Consider the following 12,974-nt stretch of genomic DNA (forward strand, 5'->3'; position numbering starts at 1 on the left):
TATGCTAACTGTAGCAGCTCCATTCTGATACTGTGAATTGTTAAACATTTGCGAAGGTTACGAGTACAATAGGTTATTTGATAGTGACATTGATGTTGCTATAGCGTTTGTCTCTCCTGTACTCATATTTCCATCTGAATAACATAAATAGAGCGGCGTCATTTGTCGGTTTGTAGAAAACATCTATCTTTATTTTCATGTAATTTGGATTTACACGATAACATTATTATGTAAAATTCTATCTTGTTGGTGAATTTTTTACTTCGAGAATATGTCATTGTCGCGATCTCTCTGAAGGACGAAATTCAATCTTATTGAAACAGAAAGTTCAAAACTGTAAAAGTTTCTGGTATCTGACTCCATATTTCACAAGTTTACATATGCATTCAAGCAACTCGCAACTGCAAAGCCTGTCACCGAGTGAGGTTCCCTGAAACCGACCCTGACAGTTTGATTGGCCTAGACCGAATAATGATGTAATTTAGACGGGCGTTTATTGGTTCCGTCTGAGAAGGTGGGTGGCTATTTCAGTAAGCCAATCATAATCACCGTTATAAACCTAGACCTGTTTCTGTCACCTTCTGAACGTAATTTAGATCGCTGTTTCACATACTGTCGCATGCCCCGCCAGAAGTTTCTACATTTCTGGTGCCTTAAACAAAATTCTATGTTTTTCCGACACATCGCCGCATTATTGTCGAAGAAAATTATTTATCCATATTGTAATTTTTTTTGTGTCGTTTGCTACAGCTGGAACTGTGATACATTTTAGCAATACACAATCTCAAGTACACGCCACATAGGGGTGACCGCCTTCAAATGGCACCACCATCGAGACTCTAATGAAGAAGCAGCCATTTTCAATATTGCCAGCATGTTCAGCGCTTCAAAATGTCATTTCTCGGCCGTATAGGAACCTGAAATTTGACTGATATCGAACAGTACTCGAGGACGACATCCGTATATTGTTTGGTGACGATTTGGGACAAATTTCCTCCCTAAACGGTCGATGGGAAATTATATCGTCTGGAGCATCGCATCGTAGGTTAGGTTTTGCAATGTATTAGGATGGATTATTTCGGAGACTTCGAATCACGCGAACACAAATCCATCGTTCGGCTTTTAGAAGAGAGAAGACGCCCGGGATCGCCGTCAAGGTCTCCCAACCCACCACTTGAACCCCTGGATTTGGCTGATCGTGCCGTGCTTCGAATAGCCGGTAAGTTGACTCTATAGATAGATGTATATGATAAAGCGGCAATGTGTACATGGACTCGTCAGGGGAACATACATAGGGCCTCATTGATAACACAGCATTGTGTATTCAGGTCATATGATTACCTTAGGTTGCCTTTCAGAGAGGCACATCAAACACTGTTGGCGCTATTCATTTCCTCTCCTGGCCATTCACACATTTTGACAACAGACGACCCACGAAAGGCCACGAGCGTACGCCAGCCTCTTTCTTACCCTTGTTGTTGGCGGCTTTGTCAAAACACCCTATTGTAGAGCGATTTGCATAAAAGTGGAGAAGGCCCTCGTCGATCTACCAAGAGTGAATCATAGGTGTGGAAGCGTTCGGCGTTGGCAGGTTACCCCCATGCCGTCGTCGTCGTAGCGAAGCTTGACTGGTCACCCGGCAGTAGCGTGGTAGACCTTTGAAGTTTGAGCCAAACCCACGCCGTGCATCGGCCCGACAGCGAGATCAGCGGTCTTCTGACGGATCTGTGCCGAGCGATTTCGATTCCTCGTGTAGTTAACCAACCCAGCACCACAAGTTATTTTGTAGTTTTTTGCACGTAACGCCAAGAATATATACTCGTCCAAGTATAGTATATATCAATCACCGCGTATTATACACGCGCGCACTGCAGTAGTTTCCGATACATGTGTTAGAGTACTATCCCAGAGCCATGGCACAGCCAGTCGACGATGTCAACCCAGCTGACTACTATGAACAAAATCTGACTCGATACAAGGGTGGGTATATCATGTTCTAAGACTTCTCAGTGTACTTCTTGTACGTCCGCACCACCGTTGATTTGCACCGCAAAAATTGAGGACATCCCCCGTATCTATCAGTCGTGTTGATACCGTCGTGTTCGGGGTCAACCACTTGATTTCAATGTCGCTATCTGACTAGACTATCAGGCAGTTTACTTTGTATGTTGCTTTTTTTTATTTGCAGACGAACGAGACGCAATCCAGAAAAAGACCTTTACAAAATGGGTTAACAAACATCTTGTAAAGGTAAGAGTGATCTCTATAATAAATTAATTGTTTATTCACCAATTCAACCAGCTAATCATGATTTGTTTCATTGCGACTTTGGAACTTCTCACTGACTTTGCTAAATGACGCCAACTTTTTTCTCCTATCCAGCGAAGGTATGTGATGTTATGTTTGCATCACCGGTTCTGAAATGTCTTTGTGGACAGCCCAGCCCATCCCCTGTCAGTGGCACCCTAGCCCTGGTGCCTATTAAGTGCACTGTAAAAAAAATTATTATATAGCTGATTATGCGCGTTGACATACCTATACACTCATGCCAGACATCCACAATAGGGAACCAGCGTGTGTGCGAAATACTGATGAGGCAGAAATTGAAAAGTTTCCAGAGCTTGCTGTCATTTTATGATCCTTTGTTATGGATTATATAGTACACATCTCCAGTGCCAACAATTGTCTGATTGGTTCGTTGACTTTTAGTGAGAAAGTTCGCGGAGGAGGGCCTGTCAGGTGAAGTGCTGATAATGGGTGTGCAGATTTGTATTTAACAGTGAAAGTTTGAGTGGCCACCAGATGCAGTGACTTGCAGCCTTCTTTAGGCATGGATAGGACTGTGTCCATTTTATGCTCCAGAGTCACACTGTTACACTCAGCTTGTTGTTTAGCTTTCTCTTTTATTGCAGTCATTTCAGCCCCAGGATCAATAAGATGAAATCGAAGAAATTTTACCATTTACGAGATTTTAAGGCATCAGTGGCCTTTTTACGGGTCATAAACTTTGACGTCGAAAAAAACAATATTATCTGAAAGTGCAAGTTGATCAGGGTAGAATCAAAGCCATATTTGTAAGTTTAATTTTTTGATATTTCAAAGGAATGATAAATGTCGTCGTGGCAGCTAGTCGCTGTAATTCATGTAATTCATGTTTGATTTGATAAAAAAAAAACCTGAGCAAATAATTATACACTTGTTCATCTAATGGGAAAGTCATGCAAGGACACGGAAAATTGCTGTAGACAGCTATTATTGGTCGTGAATAATCTTTGACAGAAATGCCTGTACATTGAAGTCATCTGGTTGTCTCTACTCACTTTCAAAGATGACTCAGTGTCCGGAAACAGTATAGAAATCCCGCCGTGTCTACCCAATCCGAGAAAACCAGACTCACTCATACATGTATTGAGGCCATGACAAAAAATACTTGTGTTTCCAATATCTAGAGCTAGCATTTTTAATAAATATAAGAATTTACCATTTTTTTGTCACAGCAAGCTAAAATTAGAAAATGAAAGCTGTCCCAGACTAATGTAACAAAATATTCAGAGCTATGTTGTAGGAAACACTGATATTTTTTACTTTGTCCTTGCACTGTAGTAAGCAGACGATTATCCAATGAATCATGCCCTGCAGATCCCTTTCATATATACACATAATGAGGCCCTCATGGTTATTTTTACGTTTATACACTGTCGTTGGTAATAGGGAAACTTAAACCTATGTATGTAGTCAGAAAAAAAGAAAAAAACGTGTCTGTTTGCAGGACACAGATCGACAATTTGTCTCATTAATTGATTATATTTTATATTTGTAGAGTCCATAATGGCTGAGCTAGGAAAACAGTACTAGTAGGAAAGATTTATAGGGGACCAGCAGCACCTTTCCTAGCCTTCTGTAATTTAAACTTGCACGTCATAAGAAAGGAGTTTTGACTGTAGGGCCTGCGAAATCTCAGTGTGGTACCATTGCTGCTGCTATGCCGGGAACAGTATCCAGGTTTTCCGCTTGTCTTTCCCTTTTCCTTGCCAGATGAGAAGCAATAAAACACAGTTTTGGTAGTCGCACAGCTAGTTACACGTGATAGCATTTCCAGGAAGAAACTGCATAGTTATGTAGTTCCAGCTTCTCAGACACAATATCATTATGTGTCGGTGCGAAATATATCATAAAAAATATGCATATGTACAAAAACATAAAACGGAACCTGCAGCCCATATGTTTAAATGCCTGATGATGATTAATAAAGCAGACATGAACATTAATTTATTAACATAATATAATTAAGAAACATGACACAGCACATGTTCTGGTACTGCAATTAACTTTTTACATTTCCTGTTATTCTTCTCAGATCATAAAAATGTCTTTTGTGATACTACAGTGTTTTATCACTTAATATTGGTTTGTTAATATCTGCTGTTTTTTATTAGATAATGAACATTTTCATATCTACATCTATTCATGCTCTTCCCTAAGGACCTTGATTATTTCTGCTACAGCAATCAGGGAGTGAGGTATGCACCAGCAGATCTTAGTAGAAGGGATGGTCACAGAACTGTCTGCAAAGTTTTTTTCCGCCTCAATTTTAAAATTTTATACAAGAATGCTGCGTATCACTGCATTCATAGTTTTCTCTTCCTATCTGGCACTTGCTTTCACCTCCCTGTTACAAAAATGTATTTTATTTGCAAAAGCACCCATGTTGAAATGATCTTTTAAACAGTTTCCATTCAGCGATTTCTTCCCCCTTCTGACCTGCCCCTCCCAAGATGTGATGGTGCATCCCTGGGATAGTTCTCCAATCAGTAAATGATGTGTGGACACATGACACAGACATAGGGTATACTGTGAGGAATGACAGTTTTTTGGGGTGGGGGGAGGGAGGGGAATGACAAGGCAGATACGTGGATTCTAATATTTCATGGTCTCTGCCAGGAAGTCTATAACTTGTACTAAACAAATGGCAACAACTATCTTCAGTCTTCATGAGAGACCGTGTGCATAGATACCCATGTCATATCATCATCTGAAAGAGTTTTGATGTTTAAAAACGATAAATCATGTTTGTATGATAAAAACGATCTCCAGATTCAACACTCGTTTTCGCAAAACAATAATGTCAGATTAGACTATAAATTTTTCCCTACAAGATATGGTATATGTAATTGATCTCAAAAGTGAAAGTGTCAGGCTTTTCCGTTTTCATGTATAGGTCTGATTGGTAAATTGATTGCGTTGTATTTTCCATACATATGCACTGCTTTCATGGGGAATCTATGCAAAATTGGCTAGAAATTCACGTACATGTATGCACTGGTTTCGTCAGGTTTCATGTCTGTTGATGGCTCTATGCTGGTACAAAATATGCTATATGACATTAGCAAGGGTGGGCATCAGTGCTTGTACGGTTTTGAAAACCACTGAATTGTGAGAAAAAAGTGATTTTAAAAATTGGTATGAGTCGTGAATGTCAATTACACTAGGCTGTAGAGGAGCTTTGACATAAACCAGGCTCTATGTTTTTGCACTGTCATACTACAAGGTGCCACACCCCCCTTTTTTGCATCTTGGCCACTGCTACAAAAAGATTGAATGTCGCCGAGGTCATGTCTTACCTGTCTTTGATCATTGCCGTTGTCGACTTTCAGACTTGGCATCGTCGCTGATGCACCTCAAGGCAGTCTATTATGTGATCTTTTTTCTCACTGTCTTGTTTGTCATTGCGGTCTTTCTTTTAGCATGCCAGTGAGTCTTCAGTTAATATTGAACATCTTTGAGCTAGCTCAGTTGTCACCCAGTTGATCACAAGGTTAACCTCTCTGGCAAGACTTTACAGATAGGAGTGAAACAGAACTCATTCTTCTGGAGTGACCAAAGTACAATACTGAAAAGAACTTATTCTCCTGGAGTGACCAAAAGTACAATAGTGAAAACCTCTTAGGGATTTTTGCAAAGGCTTCCATGTTTAATATCCAATGAAGAATGAACGGACAGATCCGGCAATGAAATATGTTATGTATGAGGAATGGGTAACTTGTCCTGTGAAGGATTGCTTGAGTGCCATGGCGTTTGTAGTTTATTTCCAGTGTAATACTCTGATACAATTAGATATTATTCCCTAATATTTTTCTTCGTTCAGCGAAGGAAAATACGAGTGACGTAATGACCGTGTCACCACGAGTCGAAGACGAGTGGTGACACGGTCATTACGTCACGAGTATTTTCCGAGCTGAACGAAGAAAAATATTAGGGAATAATATACTTATCACATGCACAAGCCAAGAATTCGTTACTTTTTGCAAAATAAAATAAGTTTTCCATGACGATTCCGCGTTTAAACTTTTGAACTACTTTAGGAATAAATATCAGTACGCTGTGCACAAGTTGTCAATCATTTCCAGTCGTCCGTCGTGTGCGTTAGCGCTCACGTTCGATCGTGTGTAGAGCAAATGACAGCTCTCGGTCTACACGTAGGCTACCTTCCGCAAAGTTATACTCTATTTCAAAGATAGCATAGTCCTAGAAATTTATCACAGACGAAGATACGCTATTTTTTGGGAACAAATATCGACTGAATCTCGACGGCGCGAACACTGTAAACGTCGCGCCTGGCCCTGTTTGCAATGCGTACGGAACCCACGGTATACGCGACCAGCTTCGAGTTCGTTGTCTCCGCAAATTATTCACGTAATTCCTTCGGAATATATAGGCGGTACACTCTTGTGTTTACATTGTTCGGATTAGTAATGTCGTAGTCTGTGAAAATATCGATTTCATTACATGACTTTTGATCGTGGGAGAAACATCGGCCGCCATGTTGTTTGTTACATATTTACGCACGAGCACACCGAAGATCGACAAAAAAAGGTCCGACGCACCAAAATTGATGACATAGACGCGGGTTGTCGTGACGTAGAACGACCAGAGAATAAATCCCGTATTTTTTGTTCGGAGACGACAAACTTGGCTTGTGCATGTGATAATAGATGTTGACATCTTGTGACATTGTCTGGTAGACGCTTTATGACTTCATGTTGGTGCTTTTAAACCAGCTTTTGTCCGGTGGATAGAAGGGGTTGTAAATCTGGATTAGAGTTAGACTGAGGGCACCATTGTCTGAACCTGCCATCTGAGTGACCTGGGTCAATTTTGATGTTGAACAAGCTCTCGATTTTCCATTATTCTGTTTGAAATCAGTGCCCCTCTCTTCAGTGATGGCTGGCTTGATTTACGCACCCTGCATCTCTGGGAAAACCCTTCCGGTCTTGTATGGGGAATTTGATCCCATTTAATGGCCACACTTTTGAGCATCAAAGCCGTTGCAGTTTAGAGACACAGTTGAACTCATTGGCTTGGTAGTAGTCCCTCGTAAATTTGGTTTTGTGACATTGGTAAATGTGAAGAGGACAAAAAACAAATGCGTTTTGTTGTTGTTCCAGGGTGGGGTAACTTGGACACAAAAGTACAAGCATGTTATGTAAAAATGTCCAGAGGCAATTTTTGAACTCCTTTGACAACTTCGAATGGTCAACATGAATTTTCTTGTATCATCAGAAAGAAAAGTTTTGTTGTCAGTATGCTTTTCGATCAGAAATGACAGGCTGGACAGCAGGACACAACAAATTTTAACATTTTGTCTTCAAATGTAAAGATTGGGTGATCTTTCCAATGGCATTTGCATTGCTGCATACCTCACTCGTAAAAACATGTTTTGTCGTCACACACTTAAAGCCGCACTTTTCAATCCCTGGTTCTCGCATTAGTGGAGTTCTCCTCCCAGTCAAACACATGGCCAGTACGATGTTTGATTTCTATTACATTAATTACACAAACTGATTTCAATCTTTTGTCACCTTTTGCTAATCCTGCATGTAGAGCTTATATAACCGTTTGATTGACGGTCGGTTCAAATTGCCAACGGTCATTTATTCCTCAGCACCACACTCGAATTTCCTTAAAAAACGTCTTCCAGCCACGTTAGAATTGGAATATAACCACAGAGTTCGATCGGCAGCCACTTCGTGCTGACCGCTTGGCAGTCTGTCAGCGTTTTTGCGGTTGGAAAAAAATAAAAAGTGGCATTTTCTGGAGCTTGTGCCCTCATGTTGGCTGTTTGGTGTCCACTTACACAGTGAACGCCGCCATAGGCTGGCGCCCTTTTAAAGGGAGGCTCCGCCTTTAAACAAAAGAACTGATTACATGAAGGTATCTGGCAAATTTTTTTTTCATCGAAAGTTTGGCTGAGAAAGCCATCCATGAGTGAGATGCCATTTTTCACACTGAAGAATGTCTTTACGTGTAAGTCTATAATTATATACCTTGCCCCTGCAGTACACATAGGTCTGCAAGGTCACTTTCTGGAGGTATGTTCTCACGACCCCTGTAGAAAGAGGTGCAGCATTCAGCCTTTTGTTGTATTACTTGTGGATTGGTAGAGCGTCAGAAAAAAAAAGGAGAAAAGGAGTTACCGCAAGATGTATCTTTGAGCGCAACAATTAAATATCACACAATTGCGGTAGGATGAGGGGTGATTTTAACACTGAATAAATTGTGATTCTTATATTTTATACATCCTGTATATTCCCCCAGAACAGTTCACCCGTATGGTGACTATTTTCTTCTTAAACAGTTCACCCGTATGCTTTTTTGTTCTTCTCTCTTTCAAATGAGCAGTTCCTTTTATTTTTTCACATGCCAGCAAATTTTTTACATTATTGAATCGCGTAATTGTATAAATTTTAATGGATGTCCCCTCCCATTGTGCATGGCTCCAGAGAAGAAATACATGTAGGTGCGGCACATGTAAAGTTCCAACAATTATGGAGCATCCTGTTTGGTTTCCCCTGGAAGAAAATGACATGGTATCCCAGCAACAAGGTGATGAAGACCCTTTCTTGCATGCATTGGCAGGGAATAAATGGCCTTTGACCTCTTGCCCTCGGTCCATTGTTATGCCACTGAGAGAGATGTGGGTTGGGCTCTTTTCAAAATTCTCACAATGGTGATATTATCGTGTAGGGCCAGGTACGTCATTGTGGTTTGCATAATAGCTCTTTCCCTTGATTAAATTAAACACATACATTAATGATTTGCAGGACATGTACTTGTAAGACTTGCGTGCATCTACCAAGGAAACGATGGTGCATTAAATGTTGGTTTTCTCGGTTGATCCCTTCCCACATGTCACACTTACCCTAGTGATGGAGATTTGTAGGTGTATGGATGTTCACAAATTCACAAATGCACCATGGTATACGTGTAGCCTCTTATAATTCTTGCCAGGTTCTACCACCGCTGGTGACTTCCGTCTGTGGGAGAAAACCCCCATAGCCAGAACAGGGCCAATTCTAAGTCGGCGTAGATTAGGTATCGGGTGGGAAAGTGGGAGAAATGGAGCATTAAACTGTTTTGAGCAGTCTCAATTTTCATGGAAGCCGGAATACTATCCCCCTGTTAGGGTCTGGGAACATTCTACTCAAAGAATTGTCTGGAAGGAAGGGTGGTATGCCAAAGGTGAAAAAACAATGACCGTACAGGCAATGCATGTTCAACACGGGAACGCTAATAAGTTGGTTGCCCTGAGTGCAGACGTGTCATTCCCTGAAAAGTAATGTGAAGATGCCACTTAAGTATTGGAATACAAATTTTGATCATAATCTACTGGATGAGTATGTTTATAAGAATGAGGAAGATGTGTCAATTTGAGACGATTTTCAAATCTAATTAAGAGTACGGTGACATTGAACCTTAGGAATATTCTTTGGCAATGGTGGTATTTAAACGATGTCGCCAGTGTGTTCTGAGGTCAGGTGCACTGTGGGTCAAGGGTCATGGGGCAGTATCCTGAGGATTAACTGACTTAATCATCTCTGAATGTTTGACCTACTTAATTTTTTTTTCCTGCGAAAAGATTTCCTTGGAGGATATAAAATGTCCCCGGCTATCCATCACAGTTGACAATATGTCTTGTCATTCATGCCCAGTCACTGCACGCTGGCCCAGTGTGAGGTCAAATATCATGAATATTTTTCTGCTTAGAAAAACTGCCGTCTATTAAATGATGCGAAAATGAACGGGAGCACAGCTGTGTCTGTGTGCAGGCTAACAGCCAGGAGTGAAGCCTGAATGTTGCTTCGTGTTGAATCACATTGTATTGACTCAAAAGACTGTTTGTGGCCTCTTATAGCGATTTCCATCTTATGAATATATGAATATAATTACGGGTAAACGCTTAACGTTTGTCTGAAAATCTCATAAAATTGCTTCACGGTTTGCTCTCAGTTCTTGCGCAACCATCGTTTTCAGCCTGCATAAACATGGCATGTACACGCTATTTCTCAGCATTTATTTTCAAATTCTGGTGTGCTGCAACATTCTTTCATTCATAGCACTTTACAAATGCCAGGTTTCGAACAGCGGACACGCCCACCCAAGGTACTTATGTAAAAGGGCAAGTGTCCAGGTATGAAAGAAAAATGTGTAGGCTGAGATGAATGCGTGGGTTTCAGAATGCTTCATGTTGTATGAAATGTATAAGCATGTTAATTTCAATGTTAAAATGGTCGTGCAGGCAGGCCACACCACGGTCAGTTGCATTCATTAATTTGCCGCTTTCATAGGTGCACCCGTGAAATTAATTTGGTAAATTGTAATTTCTCAGTGGAAAGCATATCCTGAAATAAAAAAGCGACCATGTGTAAACATGACTTGTATAAACTTTGCCAGTCCATTGTCATATTTGCATCATATACATGTACGCACAGATGTAATTAGTGAAATTAAACATACAGTTATACACATTGACGGTATGTGTCTTACCTAGGATCACCACATGGTAAAGGTTAAATGTACACTTAATTATCATAATTAAATGGGGTGGGAATTCACCGAAAAACATTGGTGAATTATTTTATGTTTTGATAAGATAAAATGCTTTGACTTTTATTTGCAGCAGTCCTGCTGCCAAGACTTTCTCATCCAAATTATCAACATGAGCGTGTGTGTTGTCCTAAGTAGGAAAAATATATATTTTCTTCTATGAATTTAGAATTCAAATGTAAATGGCATGGGATGTTTCATACAATAATTTCATTGAAGCCTGTATCTTATCAGAAGATATGACTTGAAGGTTACTGTGTTTTTAGACACAGTTGGGTTCTCTCTTATAGTTTTATAACACAAATTCCATAATGAACAGGACTTGACTCATATTTGTTATGAATTCCATAGTGTGATTCAAGTACACGTGGGTTTCTCATCATCTCTGTGTGTGATATACCGTCTTCCTTTCCGTAAATATCCCGGAATTGTCTACAGAGTCTCACCAGAATAACATTTGGAACTGAAAATGATATTACTTTTGTTTTCAATTGACTCAAATTATGAATCCACTTGTCATTTTTCGGCAGATTTATTTTGTGTGACAATTGGATTAAAATTTCAGCCTTTTTTGAAATTACCTTACAGCATGGCACTATGGCACGCGGTGAAATATTAATCCACATAGGATTATTGATTACTTTGTGGATTGCCTTGTTGAGATACTGTAGATAGGCTAGGCCTCTTGTTAGAATTCTCCAAGGCCAGCCTTATGGAATATTCAGCTTTAATAAATGGAAGCCTGTCAACCGTGGTGCACCTTTACAACAGTTGCTCTCTACAGATTGAACCCATCTCCAATTCTTTATTAATAAAAAAGAGGCCTATCTTGCGGGACGTTGCCCCTGTGACGGGGAAACTGTATATGTGTGCATATATTGTACTATCTCATTTACATCATCGAGCATTCCCCACATGGCTTCACATCCCACCATGCTCTCATCAGAAACCAAGATGCAAGCATTGACCAGATCTGCATGTCAGCTGATTCTTGCTGACACACAGTGTGCAAATTAACGTCGGTCCGACAGTCCGAGACTGACAGATTTCTCGTCGGGCCGAAAGTTTTTAGCAACATGTCGGTCCTTATGACCGACTGGAATTTGAAATAGATGATGAAAATTTCTCCGTCAAGACCTGTAACAGATACAGATGATGACTAATGACATGCACCAATCAATGTTTTCCACCGTGGGAGTGCGGGGCAACAGGGGATATTGATCTCACTTCGTGTCCTGGTAGTTGGGAATTCGATCTGTGGTACGCCAGCCTGGGGGCGGGGGGGGGGAGATTGACAATGTCGTAACATAATAATTTTTTGTCTTGCGACGTTTTACATTTATGAAGAGTCTAATCCCTCCGATCGACGCGCATAGCATGGTGCAGCTGATTAACTTACATTCAGATCAGTATAAATTACGTCCGTGCATGCAGATTCTAGCAATGGAATGGATTGATTTTGGTGCAACAAGGCGATACAATACTATAATAATACTTTTCTAGTGAGTGTAACCCTGGTAATGTTAGCATATATGTTTCATATGACAACAACACCCAGAATCACTTCACTATTTCCACACTTTAAGTGTTCGGCATTTACATGTACACAAATCTACATAATACAGCCCTTCATTTTATCAAACTGACTCCGTTTTCTTTGCTTTGGTTTTCATTGAAGCGTTCAAACATAAACGGTTCACAGAAGAGTTTAGGACAAAAACCTACTACGAGTACAGTGCTGTTGCCTAAGCATATTTGGTTTGAACATGGAGGTATTTTTTTACCTCCATGGTTTTGAACTACGCCCGATACATGACAAGATGTTACACGACAGGCCAATTGTGCTACCTGCTGTCGACAGTCAAGTTCACGTTAACGTTTCGCTGCGTTGTTTTTTTGGACCGCTAGAACCTCTTGCTTGCTCGTTGGTCTTCAACCCAAGTTCACAAGACCGACTATTAGCACGATATATCGACGTGATAACAAGTGTACATTTTATAAAACTGAGCGGCCTTATCATAGCAGTTTTGTCAAGTTGCACGATCCGTCGTGTATACTCTCAGAGGCCGAGAGTAGGGCTTCAATTGTTT

At 40.5% G+C, this 12,974-nt stretch overlaps 1 protein-coding gene across 1 annotated transcript in view; it reads left to right on the plus strand.

Annotated features, from left to right (window-relative positions):
• The first annotated feature begins 607 nt into the window (after positions 1-607).
• LOC139132730 (plectin-like) overlaps positions 608-12,974 on the plus strand; it is a 134,077-nt gene continuing 121,710 nt past the window's right edge. The window contains 2 exon segments of the mRNA XM_070698997.1: positions 608-1,219; positions 2,189-2,250. Coding sequence (XP_070555098.1) covers positions 1,069-1,219; positions 2,189-2,250 — 213 coding nt within the window. The 5' untranslated portion in view covers positions 608-1,068.

The sequence above is a fragment of the Ptychodera flava genome, chromosome 5 (assembly GCF_041260155.1).
Source record: "Ptychodera flava strain L36383 chromosome 5, AS_Pfla_20210202, whole genome shotgun sequence".
Classification (NCBI taxonomy): Eukaryota; Metazoa; Hemichordata; class Enteropneusta; family Ptychoderidae; genus Ptychodera; species Ptychodera flava.